The 17,834-nt window shown below is 40.4% G+C and overlaps 1 protein-coding gene and 1 long non-coding RNA gene across 2 annotated transcripts; one reads left to right on the top strand and one right to left on the bottom strand.

Moving 5' to 3' along the window:
* Positions 1-1,642: 1,642 nt before the first annotated feature.
* Positions 1,643-13,201, bottom strand: LOC131681304 (homocysteine-responsive endoplasmic reticulum-resident ubiquitin-like domain member 2 protein). Its single transcript, XM_058962037.1, has 4 exons — positions 13,067-13,201; positions 11,346-11,842; positions 10,610-11,269; positions 1,643-2,804 (listed from the first exon to the last, which is right to left on the bottom strand). Exons 1-4 carry the CDS (start codon positions 13,190-13,192, stop codon positions 2,303-2,305), a joined length of 1,785 nt encoding a protein of 594 aa, XP_058818020.1. The 5' UTR covers positions 13,193-13,201; the 3' UTR covers positions 1,643-2,302.
* Positions 11,798-13,425, top strand: LOC131681321 (uncharacterized). The gene is made up of 2 exons (XR_009303896.1): positions 11,798-12,272; positions 13,069-13,425. It is a non-coding gene; the product is annotated as an uncharacterized LOC131681321 (long non-coding RNA).
* The last annotated feature ends 4,409 nt before the right edge of the window (positions 13,426-17,834 follow it).

Genomic DNA, 17,834 nt, shown 5'->3' with positions numbered 1-17,834 from the left:
ATCAATGTATATGGAACAAAATGAAAAATATACTGATGTGCAGGTTATCTGCAGTTTTTAACCACGCAGACGGATGTCTTTAACCACGAATAGGATATCACAGTAATGGCGAATAAGATTTTAGGACTATATACATGCATATAGTTTGCTTGAAAGAAACACGGGTGGGTTTTGAGCAGTTGAACCTTATCTAGATAGTTTTTGGCTGGGCAGATGTTTCCGTTTGTCATCAGGAGCAATACACACCGGTAAAAATTCGGTCGATTCCGATTTTTAATACTTCTGTTCAGAACCACGAGTGCCTTTAATAGTTATACTTTCAGTGAAATTCGACCAGTTTATTAGAAATTTTCTTCACGTTCTGTAGCAAAAAACTACCAAACTATATCCGTTATGCTTTATTGGGCTAATGCTATATTGGCTCATACCATTAAAATCACGTTTTAATATATTTGTACATTAAAAATCACAATTTACAATTAACCAAGAGGAAAAGCTATGCTAAAACGTGAAATTCTTATTCCATATTTTCTGCTATAAAGCTTTGACAAAGGTTTGGTGGTTTAGTAGAAAGGTTTAGCGGAAGTCTATTTAACCACTTTCACTTATTTACTTAACTCAATATTCTTGAAAATTTGAAAATGGTCCATTTGAAAACTGACTAAAAATTAGCTTCATTTGTTTAAATTTCCATCATGTTTCAGTTATTATTTCAGTGGCGCCATTATTTCAAATGTGGCCACAGTCCCAACTACAAATATATTTAAAATGACCGTTAAAGCGGGCGAAGCTTTGTTTTTAAGTGTTATGTCTGTTAGTCTGTGGTTGGGCTTCCTAAATTCTCTGTAGGAAGTCATTGGTTTTTTTCTTGACATGTGAATAAATTCTCGAAACAGTATAGGCCTTCAGGCCAAGTAGACAGAGTAGCTATTTCTGTGCAGGGTCGAGGCCAATTTTGAACGACATGTAAGACAGATTTGTAGTGTCCTTCCCCTTTGAAACCAATCGCACGATGTCTGTTGACACTTCAACGTTCAAACAGCGCAAGAGAATTTTCTGAACATCATTTTATTAGTGATCATCGGATGAAAGCCGGACAAGGATATCCAAAACGTAGGTGGAGGGGCTACAGGAACAATTGACGTAAGCGACAGGTCAATGAGCACAACATCGTTTGTACTACGGTCAACAGTTGCACGTCCTTGCTTCCCACGGCGACGCTTCACTCCCAGTCTAGGCCAAACAGGCGTATCCAATTGATTGGTTGAACGAACTAGTTTAAAATTCGACTGGTCACCACGATTTTAGCATACCGATCGACTGTTTCGCTTAGTGGATTGTTTAATTACAGCTTTAGCAAATATCGGAATAATTTCCTGCAGATGATTTGTTTATCAATTTCCTTGCTAACGAAATCAGAAATACTTAGTATTCGAATGTTAGGCATCTCGACACTAAGGGTTTGTAATCATGCATTTTTTATTGAAAAACGCCATTGCACTTTCCAGCAGGACTGGAAATGAAACACGTCCAGCGGTCCGCATCTTCTGCTAGAAGCTGCAATACCAGTGAAATCCACTGCCCCGAGGGTTTTTATTTAATGAACAACGGCAAAAATGTAGATAAATGACTTGAACAACTTTCCTTCCAGTATGAACATAAATAATTGTATTTCCATTGCTTATCATATAAATCGATAACATTGTTCCAACTTTGTTTTACATTGAAGAATTTACACAATAATACCTTCTTACATGTACCATATATTACCACTCGATCCTAGACAAGCTAACAGAAAAATATTAAAAAATCAACTAGTGCAAATGCTCACGTTGCCGGATTCTCGAAATAATAACTGTAATGCAAAGAACAACTTCGACCCGCCCTAAAGGATTTCGTTGCAAGATTCAACGTAAAATTACTGTTTTGTTTGCAAAATCTAATTCTACATTCGTTCCTAAACACTGCTAGCTAGTTGATCGTGTATAATTTTTCGCGATGCTTTTAGAGGTTTGCATGTATAAAAAGTTAATCTATCCACTTACAATAATAATGTGTGTGTGTGTGTCTTACGAATATTAGAAAAAAAAACTTTAAGCAACAAACTAGCTTTGCAAGTCATCTGATGATAGCTGTATATTTTAAAAATAAGGATACATTAGAACAGGATAAACGCACAGCGGGTTCAGATGTATTATTATGTACACGACGTCAGCAACTGCTCTGTACCGTAGGAAACAATATATATCGAGAAACAAAAACATCGCTGATCCCAGTAAGTTAAACCTACTGCACTTGCTTTCTAAGCTGCGGGGGTGTCGGGAATTATCGACGTGAAGAACGACAACACTAGCGTCCGCAAGAAGGCCGCAACATCGTTCAAGTTTATCCTGTTTGCTTCCTGTACGACGTTTGACGGATCCTCCGCTTCAACGGGATTCTGTTCTACAGAGTCTTCCATCTGTGGCACTGATACTGGCGATGCAGGTTTGTTCCCTGGTTCTACAGCTGCTTCAGTACTCGAGCCGACAGCAGTATTTGCATCTTGCTCCGATAGTGCAACTTTCGGTTTGTCCACTGTCTCATCGGACGGGGAAGGAACTTGAGCGGTTTGACCATTAGCAGCAGTGTTAGCATCGGGTGCAACTGGGGCCGCAGCTACTGCAGCGCCGGGTACTCGTGGTCGAGCATCCGCATTGGGTCGAATACCATGAGCATTATTGATCTGTTGCACGACTATTTGACGGGCGCGTTCCAGTCGATCGGTATTGTTGTTGTTGTTGCGGAAGAAACCAATTTGATAACTGCGAAAAGTTAAGAAGAGTAAATTCAATATTATTATTTCAATTGGAAAGATTTTTAAGTATATGGCTATAAATCTATTTGAACGAATAAGTCTAAAGTTCAGTTTTTGCGGATGCGTTGGATTTAAAGATGATTGTTCTAATTATATCATAGCTCTTAATTTGAACCCAGAAGTTAAGAACGCACTTTTTCTTCTTCTGGTTGGTGCTTTTGAGAAAAGAGCTTAAATATGGTATAGCGTTTAGCTATTGATTGGATTATGCAACATATGGATCGATTCACAAATAGAGCTCAACTTACAAGATTTTAAAATTATTAAATTTTTCAAAATTGTGAAAGCAGGGGTGGGCGTAGCGAAGTTGGTTTATCGATTGCCTTGTACGCAGCGCACCTGGGTTCGACCGCGCACATAGGGTTAAAAATTTCTCATAACAGATTTTTATAACCCGAAGAGGCGAATAACCTTAAGGTTAAAACTTCTATAATCGAAATAAAAAAAATTGTGAAACATTGTGAACCAATAATAAATGCGATTAAATTTGTTGCAATATGTTGTAGAAGTAGGTGAAAAATAAATATCGGGACATTTTTTCGAGAGTTGTCCTACTGGAGCTGTAGAGGTTCTCGGAAGAGGTCCCCGTCAGAATCATTCACTGTAGTTGCAGACGAGACGGTAAATGGCACCCACTAAAACACTGCTAGAGGCCAATTACATCGAGTCGTGATTCTGATTATGATATTGAGTGTACGGTTCAAATGTGCGTGCGTAGGGACTTTGCGATCGCGTGGGAATGAGCGTTTATTAGTGCGCGCTTGAGACCGCGTTAATTAGATTATAAGTACTATAGCCTACAGTAAATCATTGGGGCGAATCATTTGCAAAATTTTGGGCGCAGTTGTGCGTGAATGACCGCGATTGCATGTTCCTCTTTGTGTATCATCGCGAAACACTTGGTCGTTTGTAACTTAACGTGTTCGATTGCGTTTATTTGTCACGTGAACGTTTGTACGTTGCATGTGCTAGTGTGTTTGTAACTTCGGGTGGATAAATTCGATTTCATAACTGTGTGTCCATTCGCATATTCGCGTGTATTCTTGAACGATCGCACGGGGTGCGTTGATCTGATACTTCATTTATAGTGTACGGTTTAGATGCTAGAAGAGTGAGTACGAGTTGCCTAGTGGATATGGCTGTCATTTTTTTCTGATTGGTTCAACTGAAGGCATGGATCTAGGCTGCTAGGCTGAGAGTAGGGACTTCCCGACGTGGCCGATTCACAATCGCACGAACACGAGCGTTTGTATATTCACTCCTTAAATCGGCTAAGGGACCATCCATAAATGATGTAGCATTATATGGGGGAGGGGGGAATTTTGTATTTTGTGATATGTGACGACAGGGAAATAGGGGATCATGTCATGCTACGTAGCTTTATTCAAGGGGAATAACTAACATCGTTTTTTATTATTTTTTTTTTATTTTATGGGGACAAGGGGGGGAGGAGAGTTACCGTCAAGCTACGTAATTACCAGGGGGGACTATTTAGAGGTTTGTGACGAAATGCTACGATGGGGGAGGGGGGGGGGGGGGGTGTGGTGTCAAAAATAAATTAAAAAAATGCTACGTTATTTATGGATGGTCACTAAAACGTAGATAAATTCGGTTTTGCAACTGTGTGACCATACGCATATTCGCATGTGTTCTCGAATGATCGCACGGTCTGTGAACCCGATTCTTATGTTTCAGTGTACGGTTCAGGTACTAGAAGAGAGTTTCCCCATATCATTAGAGTTCCAAGTCATGTCGCCTTGGAACGTGTTGTCTAGTGGATACGAGCGACATTTTATTTGATTGGTCCAACAAAAGGCATGAGTCTAGGCTGCCAGAACCGAATGTGGGGACTTTTGAATGTAATCGATTCATGATCGCGCGAACTGTGGGTGCTTGAGACCGCGTTTATAAATTTATAGGTGCTAAAATGTTTACTTAATTACCGGGGTATTTGAATGTTATCGAGATTGCAGGCATAAGTATGTGTGGATGATCACTATTACCTTTTTGCGTTTGTGTTGTCGCGAAGGCCATGAGCGTTTGCACGTTTTGAATGAAAGAGATTGTGAGTGTATATGAGAGAATATATTATTATTTGTGTTAGTGAGTGTCAGTATGAATCAAATTAGAGATATAGTACAAAAAGGAAAACAACATGCCTAATAAAGATAAAAAAAGATGCGAAGACAATAAGTAGATGCGTGTAAATTCACCGGTGCTACGTCGCGTACTACTCAACTGGTCCCCAGCGGTGGACCTAGCTCACACCGGCGAAGAGTTCTCCACTGAGTGCAACGTGCTTGTCAACTTCGTGCGGTTCTGCTTAAGGTTCAGCGCAGCAGCCCAGGCCGGTACGTCAAACATCATTATTAGGGATGAGGCACCTGCCAGGAGACATCTCATGCTGCATCTTGCTCCTCCAATGTTCGGTATGATCCTTGCCAATGCGTTAGTTGTCCTGGCAGCCTACATAGGCGACAGGACTGTTGTAATTTAACCGATGGTCGACTATCACACCCAGCTGCTCCAGCGCACGTGTCGATGGGATTGAGTGTCCCCCAACGCTGATAAGGACGCCCTGGTTTTTTTTTAAGTTGCTGACCAGAACTACCTCCGTCTTGTGGTGAGCTGCAACTTGGTTTCCACGATGTCTATTATTTCTGCCGTCAACATTCCCACCTCATCAATGGTCTCACTGGTTATCGTCAGAACAACGACATCTGCAAAGCCGACGGTCTCAAAACCCTTGGGCAGGTCCAGTGTTAATATTCCATTGTAAATTATATTCCAGACCGTTGGGCATGGAGCCGAGATACTGACCCTAATCGACCTCTGTCCTGTCTGTTCGTTTCCAGTATTCCAGTTTCACCAGTACTCTCGGTTTTGAAAGTAATTTTTCAGAACCTTCCACAGATAGTTCGGAATCCGCGTTCTGTGTAGCGCTACGACGATCGCCACCCAGCTGGCCCTGCTTAACGCGTTCTTCACGTCTATCGTAACCAAGGAGCAGTAGCGATTACCCCTTCTCTTTTGTTTCAATGCTTTGTCCGTACTCGCGATGAATGTGCGGATGGCGTCCACCGTCGAGATCCCTTTCCGGAATTCGATAGTCCGCTCTCATTTTCAGCATAGTTCGGCAGCCTGTTGAGGATGATCCTTTCCAGAAGTTTATCAAGAGTATCCAGCAGGCATATAGGTCGATACGATGCTGAATCTCCTGAGGGGTTCCCTGGGTTTAGCAGTAACCCCAGCTTCTGGATCTACCATCTATACGGGAAGTAGCCTTCTTCCAGGCATGTCTGTAGAACTACCTTGAACATGTTCGAAAACGCTAGGAGCGCGATCTTCAGTGCCACGTTGGAGATACCGTCAGGACTGGGAGCTTTTTTCGTTATCAACCCGTTTGCCACTATCGAAAGCTCGTTGTTGGAGACTCGATTGTCACCAGCATTTGCACCATCTGCATCAACATACGGTGCCCATGCGGATGGATCATGCTTACGGAAAAGACACTCTACGACAATTTTTAGTTTGTCTGTGCACATTTCAGCTGACGTCATTGGACCCTTCATCTTGCCATCACGATACGGTAAGCCTTGCCCCAGGGGTTAGCGTCTACTTCTCTGCCCAGCTCCTTGCAGCAGGTGGATTTGCTTAACACTATCTCGCGTTCAAAAGCGACCCTAGCCGCCCAGAATGCCTAAGACTCTTCTCTGACTGCCTCAGATCTTGCTCTCTGAACACATCTTCTGGATTTTAAGCAGGCAGCACGAAGGATGCTGAGTTTTTCATTCCATCATACGCCGAAAGCCAGCACTTCCACGGCTCCATTATTCTCGGCATTGTTACATCACTCGCCCTCGCTAATGTTTCCGATCGCTCATTGGCATTGGAAATTCTGGGGTTCCACGGAGAGGTGCCTATCGAAGTTCTTTATTTTCCATTCCCGTTTGTTAGCTCTCACTTACTACTTACTAGTCCGCGTTACAATGCAATTCCGCAGACCAATAGTGTCGTAGATCGCCTAGTGGTCGCTATGTGTGTATTGCTCACTAACTCGCCAATTCATGTTATCCATCAGCAACGCACTGCAGAATGTTGCGTCCATGATGGATTCCCGGTCGTCTTTACGGAATGTGCTAGCGGTACCTGCGTTGCACAGCCTTACATCTAGCTTCGCCATGGCACCCAACAGACTGTTACCTCATGTGTTAGTCAGCCTGCTACCCCACTCTACAGCCCAAGCGTTAAAACCTATTCCTGTAACAACCGGCGTTCATCGGATTAACGTGTCGACTAGTGCGTCCAACAACCGATTGTACTGCTCTGGTATTCACCGTGGTGGAATGTAACGTACGAATACGCCGTTGATCCTGGCGATCACGAAGCCTTCGTGTGTGCTATCCACCATCATTGCCCTGCTTTCGCCTTTTTGTACTCTGCACTTCGGTTGGTTTGTGCAGTCTCTAGCAGTTTTCCTTTTCCCTACATTTTCTGCACAGCTCAGATCTGTCTGGGCCTCTACATCTTCTTGCCTGATGGCCGAAATCCAAGCACCTGACCATCCGCCTTTGATCTTGCCAATCGACATACGTTGGTTGGCTGCGGTTGACAAAAAGCGTATCGCTGCTGACCATGTGCCACTGTACGCCTTCCTGAACCTGATTGACATCTGTTCTTTCTCCAGGTTACATAGCTCTATTTTCGCACTCGACCACTGCTCCCTGAACTAAAGTTTTCACTTTCGCTTCTCCTCCCACCGCTTCTGCCGCGAATTCCCGATAGATTGAAGTATTGATCAATGGATCCTTGCTCAGCTCGAATAGCATCTCGCCTTTGAGTGCAGCTGGTTCTTACTACGTTGTCATCAGCTCCTACAGCTTGGGATCCTCTCATCCTTTTGAGAATCGCAGGGCACGTCACGCCGTCATTCGCTTTGACAACTAGAGCATCTCCCCTATACCTCACCTGGCGCGGTCGAACGTCTTCTATCTTCTTTTCACCCCTTTCTTTGTTTTTTTCCACCTCTCTTCTACGGTTTCTAAGATTCGCAATTCACTCTCCATTTGTCGGTTGTTTTACTGTCTTTCACCTTCTTGGGTTTCTTCGATTCTTTCTCCTCTCCTGGTGTTTCGCTTACTCTTTTCACATTACGGGAATACCGGTCCCCTTCGGCGCTTCATAGGCTTCTGCTTTAGCTATCTCCGTGGTGTTCATTGTCTTTTCGGTGTTTTCTGCTCTCTCCTGTAACACCATCTGTTCGCATTCGGCTGCTGCTACGGCGGATTTGAAACTAATCACTAGAGTCCTTGTTTTTCACGAATTCGTGTAGCTCTTCGATTTTTTGCCGTAGCTTCGTCACTTTAGGCAACACCGACTGCTGGTCTTCTTGGGTAATGCATGATTTCGGCGTGTGCACCAGAAACCCTAGCGTACCTTGGCACCCTATTAGTTTGTCACCGCTCGCGCTCTGTATAGCTTCCCTGGGCTGCTCTTGTAGCTGCTACTGTTGCACTTGGTCGTTTTGCTGTGTCGGTGACCTCACCTTGGCGAATGGGTTCACCACACTATCGTCGTTAGATTTTTTTGTTGTTTTTGTCTTCTTCCATGCTTTTTGGGTCCTAACTCCAAGCCGCTATCTGCGCTTGTAGTAAATATTCGGCTCTATATGATCCCATGATTACCTTTGCAAGAAGTGAAGTCGCATGCGAAGGTTGACGCGGCCATTCACGGGGTACCGTGTTCATAGCCGGACCAGCGCTAATCAGGAACCTTCAACTGAGCCTTCTTTCTCCGGCTAAAGTGCCGGGTTTCGAACATACTTGGAGACCTACAAAAGTTTTAACGGGGCGGGGGGCAGCCAGTACCATTAGCTAACTCGCCGTTTCGTGGAACTGTCACTCCCCCCTACTAGGGTAGTGGAATGACGTAGCCGTCGGTCCGTAGTTCAATTTCGATGCAATCCTTATCATTATCCCTCGTTAACCCCCTGAACTCTTGTCTTGAACTCCCATCGCTGCTGCCCCCGGTATGTGTGTATGTGTGCATGTGGCAAAAAATGTCAGCGCTGTTTCTCAGAGATGTCTGGAAAAATGAACCTTCCCATCGGCAGCTGTTGATTTTTTGTGGATCGGGATTCCGGTTCCGGAGTTACGGGTTGCAGCATGCGGCCGCACAGCAATTTTCCATGTAAACTAGTGCAGCCCTAATATCAAAATAAAGTAAAGGCTATTGAAATCAAAAGTTCAAATTAATTTCTATTCCAAATGGTTCTAAGATGCATGAAACGTCATAATTTGATGCAATCTACAGAAAACTTCCAGAATTCCACATGTCTTCGGGGACAAGGGTAATTTTCTGCAATTGTGCTTGGATAAATTAGAAATCAAGTTGTAAGCTACGCCAGTGGTTGGCATGTTCTGGTGCATCCCATGGACGAATCTTGCGTTTTATCCAACATATCGACAGATGTCGGTTGCTAGGCATTGATTGTATGTTCTTGATATATAAAGGTACTCCATGACCTCGTGCTGCTTTTAAAATGGATTCGAAAGACACGTTGTAACACGTGTAACAAGATGGTAGGATATGCACGTTATTGGGACCGCGCAGGACAATCTATCTATCTATCTTCTATTCTTCTATATATATAAAAGTCAAAGTTTGTATGTATATGATTTATAGACTCCCAAACGGCTTAACCGATTTCCGTAAAGAATTATACACAGTAGGCATTTGTTATGGAGCGTGTTTGTGTAATATCGGTTGGGGATTATCTGCCCGCCAGATGGCGCTACGGAACAAATTGTGTTTTCCTTCTATTTAGTGGAAAATCGCAGCAACGCGCGATGGGTATTAGCTAGTAAGATATAAAACGCGGAAATAAGGTTTTAGAGCAGTGATTCTCAACCTGGGGTCCGCGGACCCCTAGGAGGCTGTGATGTCGTTCCCCCGCGAAGAAAAATGTATTTTACAAGTGCATATTGACATTTCAAGTCTTGCTTCCTAACAAACTGAAAATAGCATATTGATAGCATACGAAATTGATGATTATCCGTGGGGGTCCGCAGCAACTCAGGGTGATTTCTAAGGGTTTCGTGATACGAAAAAGGTTGAGAGCCGCTGTTGTTCAGCAATTAGAAGATATCAAAACGTTGGCTTACAATCGCCTATAGAGAACCCCGAAATGGGTATTAAGGGCATGACCATTTGTGAAGAAACAAAAGTCGACTGTTGAGAGATTCATCTGATACAGGGTAAGGCCCATGATACCCCGTGCACGACTGGCATATTTTAGTCCCGCCAGCCATTCAGTCCTCGGCACGGAGAAACACCTTGACCTGTCAGTCGCCTCTTACAATATGGAAACAGGAACCCAGTGGATCAATTCTTGGTTGAGATACTTCAACCCGCCGGATGCCACAAGGCCTCTAGGCAGGTTTTGTCCAGAGATAAATAATAGACTGTTATCAACCTCCTAGTGGTCCACAGTCAAGACAAGTAGAGAAAATGCCATAAGAAAAGCAATCGCATATAGATCAGCAGTACTAGCACTGAGTACTAGATTTTCGAATGTAAAAAGTTCTGCAAGCTTATGTGTTCCTTTGTATTATTTCCAGATATTTGAGTAAATCGTTCCAAAAGTTTGTTTATGTACATTATCGATTTATCAATCGTCCAAAAACTAATAAAAAAATTATAATTTACCTAAACGTAGTGTATTACCGTTACTAAGAAAATTGCAATACTTACAGATAAAGCGATATCCCGATGAAGAACACCGTCAAGCAGCGCGTCGGTGACGAGTACAAATATACCACGGTCATGAGAATTCCCACCCGGCACATGCTGAAGAAGATATCCAACCAGTCACGATTTTCCTGCTCCTCGACCACAATATTCGGGAACCTTCGAGCCGGAGCTGGGGCAGCGCCTGCAGCGGCGGCAGCTTGGCCTGCACCTGCTGCCGCGGCTGGTTGTGCTTCGGCTGTACCGTCGACGGTGGTCGATCCAGGGGCTGACGGTGCAGTTGATGTTGCCGAGCCTTCTGTGCTTTGCCCTGCAACTGGATGTGATGGAATTGATGTGCGGACAGCGCTCGGGAGTGCAGGCGTTTGACTAGAGGAACTGGGTGAAACGCTGGGCTGAGCAGGGCTTGTCGGAATGGTTCCACTCGATGTGATCGGTGCTGGAATGCTACTGGCCGACGGCATTGGTGATGAATTTACCGTGGAAAGATACGGATAGTAGGCCAGATTCGGTAGAGTTTGCGCCAGGATTGGATTCGCGTTGACTGGCGGTATTGGTAGTACCGGTGTCATTTGGGGATTTGGCTGTGGTGAGATAGTTGCAGGTGGATTTGTTAGGGTGCTGGTATATAGTGTCTGCGGATTGGTTTGTCCATTTGATATCCTGTTTCAAACGGGAATTAAACCATGAAAACCTTGAGTATATGCAGATAAATAATAAATGATATGCAATGACTTACACATGCATGTATTGGTTGAGATATTGCATGTACGTTTGCTGCATCCAATTCTGCATAGCCAGATGTTGTCCCATAATGTAGTCAGCAGTGTTCGGTGACATTGAGCTTGAAGGTATTGAAGTCGATCCAGCAGCACTGCTAATCGGCTCACTCACTAGAATTCGCTGTCGTAATCCATCCGCCCCAATTGAGCTACTAGGACCGTTTTCTGGCACTGCTGATGATTCATTACTCCTTCTTGCATTGGACGATGTCGACGCACTGCCAGCTTCCGTTGGGGCCTTTGGGGACATGTTCTTGGAGTTATTGTTGATAATGCTACTAGCGCTGCAACCACTGAAGCTACCCGATTCCTTTTGATGTCGATTGTTTTTCGGTGTGAACACTAAATGCACAGTGTAAGCCTGTTGCCCGTCGTAGTGTCGCAAAACATCTTTGAGTATAACGCTGTCGCTCAGTAGCTGGCCAGAGTAGATCAGTTTTTGCTCATCGGCACTCTAGGAAAAAGAACAAAACAATTATTAAATGTAGCTTCGTTCCGTCGATCGATTTTTTAATTTGCCTCATCCTACAACATCTGTGGCTCGATTTGAATAAAACAATCATATTTGGTGAATTGCTGCTTCGCCACGTAGCTCTTATTTAATCAGACTTCGTTATCAGTTGAGACGCAACACATAACTGATACGCGAATGTTTTTTTTAAACTGCATTTTCTACTCCTAACAGTGTCACTTTTAGGTGTACTCACAGTACACAAGTAACCATATTGGATGAAAGTCATGGCACAAATATTCTTTTAAACTAGTCGATTCGGTGTAGGATATAAAAACCATAAAGTTCATTTTTGTTTTGAGTAGAATCCGCAAAGCAATTCATTGCTGTGTGCGAGCGTCACATCGAATCGGCTACGACTTCGACGCGAATGGTAAATTCAAATTTTGTTTAATCAAATGGCCCTTGTTGGCCTCTGACATTTTTATTTCTCTACCATTTTTTTAAATTCTGTTCAATATTGAGCATGTACCATGTACTAAACAAGAAATTATGCATCACTCTGTGAACGTGACGAGCGAGAGTTTAAAAATGTTAAACAAGAATAAATATGACAAACTGATAAGTCGGGTGCTATCTAGATGTATCTTAAATTTGTGTCTTTAACTAGAGAAATAATAGTTGAGTTTTATTGGAGATGCACTAAAAATTGGCAAATGCGTTAGTGGTATGCATGAAGTAAACCATAGGCAATTGTATTATTGGGGATTAAACATCGATCGGTAATTAGTCAACCGTAGCCAACAAATCAGTGGCATCAATTTAAATTATGATCTGAATTAATATTAATATGACAACAGGTTACCGTGTACAATAATTGACATTAAATTAAATTTGAAAATTTATATTAAATTAATTAAAAAATTAAAGAGCAGATTTTTTCAAATTTTGAAAAAATCTGCTCTGTATAAAATCTATTTCTAACAATATTTCAACTGGAATATGTTAATTATTTTATATCTCTCCTTGCTAATTGATACGTGCCTGAGCTGTACAGCCCGAATCCACTTATGGATTTCGAATCAAAACACAAATCACAAAAGAAACAATTCTACACCTAGTCGATGGAAAAGGGTCGATGCTTTGCCTTTTCGCTATTATGGAGCACACATCTGATCTTGAGCAAAACATTTAGCTATGATAATTTAACTTTAGATAGATACTCACAGGTTTACCGGGATGAACTTCCGTCAGGTGCCCTTTAAGTCGCCGGATGGACCAAGTTGGTTCGCACTTGATCGTCTGGTCATCGAACTGCTGGTTCGTGGCTTTCACAATCAGTGTGATATCCATGATGCAACTTCGACCGCTCAGAATGAGTCAGAATCTGTCAGATTGCAGGTAGGTAGCAGGCGATGAATAATAATTCTGCTTGATGGACAGATTTTTGTTCTAATTTTAGGTCGGACTTTGATGGTGTTCTTGCAACGCGAGGTCAGAGCAAAACGAAAGCCTTTCTCGAACAACACTTCACTTTGTAATAACAAAAAAACGATAAGCAAGCAGTAGGAGACCTTTCACTGTTATCCGTCACAATTTTTTCCTCCTTCGAAAGCTCTGAATTTTTCTTCTTTTGCGTTTTAGACGTGGTACTTTCGTCAGATTATTTGCAAATATTTTCACCCAGATTTTAGGCTAACTCAAGCACAAATTACACATTTTTCCACGAATTTTGAAATATTCAGTCTTTTAAACACCTACGATTCCATAAACTTCCTAGTTTTACGAAAAAGGAGAAATTTTCTCGATTAGCACTGCCTTGTCGGTGTAAAGTGGCACTGCTCAACCAAACACCACCCATCAGCTAGTGTTTGTGTGGTGTGGGATCTTCTGATTGGTCCAAATAAACTAAATGGGTCAGTCAGATGTAACGCAACGAGCTGGTACAAATGAAAAAACACGGCCTAAAATCCATTTTAATTTAAAAATGGCCAGTAACTGTTCTTGTTAAATATTGAAACAAAATCACGAATTTTGTAAAATTATGTAAGCAATATGACGTATTTGTTGGACGTTCAATTTGATTTGAACGATTGTCAACAGATTCATGGAGGGATATGGGTTTTGTATGAAATTAGGTTGTCTTGTTTTGAATTGTCTGTTGCTGATATGCACGGTAAACTTACAGCATTCTATTTAGAGTCTTGCCATCACGCAGAAGAATCACGCCTTTTTGAAACAACAAAACGTTTTGTTGAATCTAATGCTGATTTCGGTTTTAGAGCAGAGTCGCCCTATGTTCGCTCTAATATTTACAAAATCCATACAAAAGTGACAGCTCAGAGCGAACCTAGAGCGACTCGGTTCTAAAAACGAAATCAGCTTAAAACATGCCCGAATAGAAATGTATAGTAACAAAACCTTGATTTTCACTGTGACAGTACAGTATTTTTACAACAATTTACAGTAAGTTTTAGTGTTATGCTACAATACAAAAACAATAAACTTTAACGTTTTTATAGTAAATTTCAATGTAAAATAGACTTTTACAGTGAAAAAGGGGGGTGGTTATGTATCTTAACATTAAAAAAATCAGTTTTTCTCCATACATTTTTTTCTCGAAAACAGTAAAATTTAATGTGAATGCACTGTATCAGTTTTTTGCTGAACAGTGAAATTTATTGTTACATGAAATTTTATTGTAAATCTACTGTGAGAACTTGGCATCGAACAATGTTGAAACAGTAATAACTATAATATTTATTATTTTATGATTGTTTGTAGGGTAAATGCTATTGTAAAATTCTATTCGGGTGGCGAATGACTGTTTCAAACTGAAATGGGCGTTTTTCGAAAGCATGTTTTTGTTTTAGTTCAACAAATACTTCTGTTTACATTTTAAATAGAAACATTGTTGAATCAAAATAAAATTTGTTAGATCTAACTGATCCTTTTGTTAAAAACCAACAGAATCTTTGTTTAATTTCAACTAAATTTGAGTTGTTCTCTCCTTTGGATAATACAAAAGATTTAGTTTTGTTTCTTCGAACTTGTTTGTTCGGTTAAACTTACCACGATTTTGTTGTTTCAAACGATATATTTGTTGAAACTACTGAAAAGCCAACAAATGAATTTATTGGTAATTTCAACCAACAGTATTGATTGAATCAAACCTGAATCTTGTTTGTCACTATATCAAACGGGAAAATTGTTATTTAAAACCAAAATTTGTTTATTTTTGCTATTTTTTTTTCTGTGTGTAAGTGCAGACCACATAAAGATTCCTGATATGCTCACGATTACATGAGGGCCGACTCACTTTAGTATTTTCGATTCAGGCTAACGTATTGAGAGACGTATTCGAGTATTTTTCACGAAATGACATGTATTTTGTGTATTGATGAGTATTGGTTATTTCTTTCATAATTCTTACGTATTAGCGCATTAAAAACGTATTTGTGTATTGTTCACGAAATGCAATGTATTATGCGTATTGGGGAATTATTTCATAATTCTTATGGATTAGTGTACTAAAACGTATAATTGTATGCACGCATTGTATTTTTGTTGAATAATCAATTGAAACCGAATGTTACTGAATTTTGACGTTTAAATGTTATTGCAGAATGCAAGTAGAATAATTTCATAAACGCAAATAATAAAATTAGTACAAATGGAATTACTAGTGTTTTTTTCAAGATTAACGAACAATTAAGCATTATGCCAAATTTTATTATTTAGAGAATTAGAATTTCTAATTAGGCTTACCCAATGGTAATTTTTGAGCAACGCGGTATTATATTTAATCACTGCAGTATTATCTAAATTTATTTAAAAAATTGAGATGTTTCTCAGTAAAATTGAGATGCTCCTAAATAAATCAGGCGAAATTCCTACTGGTTGTACTAGACTCGGTTGTGTCACTAGAGCCTGAATTCTGGCAGAATACAGCCGGAATTCCATCTGGACTTAGAGTTATGGCTGAACTCATTCCTGCAAGTTGATCGGAAGCGACTCGTAATTCAGATTCTTGTGTTTTGTATTATTTTTTATTATTTTAATTATAGTGGTTTTAACCTTAGGGTCATTCGCCACTTTTCTGGTTAGAGTAATCTCTTGTGGAAAAATCTTTAACCCTATGTGCGGGGTTGCGATTCGAACCCAGGTGAGCTGCGTACAATCTTGTGTTTTACTGTATCACAATCTTGTGTTTTGCATTCTCAATTCATCGAGCGTTGGTTTTGATTCTATGCCCCCAATGAGTGTTGATTTATAATGCAACCTATATATCTAAACAAAATGATTCATCGCAATGTAAACTTCGAACTTGCAAGATTTTAGAGCTTCACTATTTAGGGTAAACATTAAACCATTGTTTATGTCGATAAAATGAGCGAATTCTTGATCAAAAATTTCCTACTGATGCTGGTAGGAAGTTTCGGATTTACCTATGTTCACGTCCCCTGGGAGTATTTTCAAATGTACTGGATGTTTTTTTCCATTAAAGATTATGGGATTGTTCCTCTGAATCAAACTAACAAGAATTCTGATTGATTGCTGCCTACTTGTCATTCTAATGACTCACTGATTGGGAGTCCCAATTCCGAGAAAAGTAAACAATCTAGCTTGAAAAAAACATACGCTATGTCATAATAAGAAATATACTGAATTAGTTTCATTTGGCATGAAATTAATGTAATATTTGTATGGCTTGTATCAACAATGTATTACTTGACGAATTGGATTGTTATCGACGCATTGAAAAATATTTCCGGTATTAACGTATTTTTGTGTATTAGCGTATTTTCGACGTATTATCGACGTATTGAAAAATTCTTCCAGAAGTAACGTATTTTAGTGCATTAGTGTATTTTCGGCGTATTAAATGTATGAAGGTGTATTGAAGCATTTCTCGTGTATTTTTTCAATTGGGTATTTTCAATTCACTTTGAATGGGGAGTGAATTGCCCCTCGCGATTACATTCATTGGATTCTATCACATACATTCTATGTGATATACCAATGCGAGTTATTGGTTTTGGTCAACAGATTTCAACTGAAATACCAATAAGGATTATTGGTTTCGATAATAAATTTCAGCGGATTTATTAATAATATTAAAATGAATTTATTTCTAGTTCTGTTACGTTTATAAATATTATTTTTGGTTATTATGGTTATGAATGAACAATGCAACTAATGTTTGATAACATTTATATTTTTAATATGGCTAGCTGTATCATAAGTAAAGTGCATTCTATGGACCATAATTGGTGGATTACCAAATACGTCGATATTCATCATTTCAATATGTGTTATCGCTTTGAATGCTTGTTGTTGGCTTGGCCACAGTTTCTTGATCAAAATTGTTTACTGGGATATCTGGGCCATTGAAGACGGAAGACGCACTAATACGAGAAGCTGGTAGCATGTCTTGTGCTAGAATTCCAAGCTAGGGGCAGATCACTTGTGATACATTTTTAAAAATCCGCTAAATAAAATGCATTTCTTTCCATAAAAATAGAAATTCATAATGTATTTTGCGTTGCGTGCAATATATTTTGCGTTGCGTGTAAGACGTCAAAACCCTACAAAAACTAGCCCTACATTCAACAAAACGTCGAACAAAGTGAATCAACGTAAGACGTTTGTTAAACAAACTTTTCTGCGAGGGAGTGCAAAGTTGATGCAAAAATGGAGATTAAATGCATTTTTTTTTCTAATTTGATGCAAATTTGTTATACATTTCTAGAGGGGTCTGCCCCTAGATTGCAAGGATAGTCAACTTCTGTAAAAAATAAATTTGGATGAACTTTCGTCGCACTGCTAAAGATTTTATATTTTACATTTTAACGACATTCAATTAGCTAGAGATTACTGGGTAAGGAAAGTTATGAAAATTAGAGCCATAGTACTCAAGTGAGAGCAAGGATGTGAAGTAAACAGATAGGAAAACTAGAAGTGGCGGGGTCATTAGAACAAGCTTAATATCGTA

Source organism: Topomyia yanbarensis, chromosome 2 (assembly GCF_030247195.1).
Source record: "Topomyia yanbarensis strain Yona2022 chromosome 2, ASM3024719v1, whole genome shotgun sequence".
NCBI lineage: Eukaryota > Metazoa > Arthropoda > Insecta > Diptera > Culicidae > Topomyia > Topomyia yanbarensis.
Note: the sequence above shows the minus strand (reverse complement) of the source record. Positions and strands in the feature narration are given on the sequence as shown.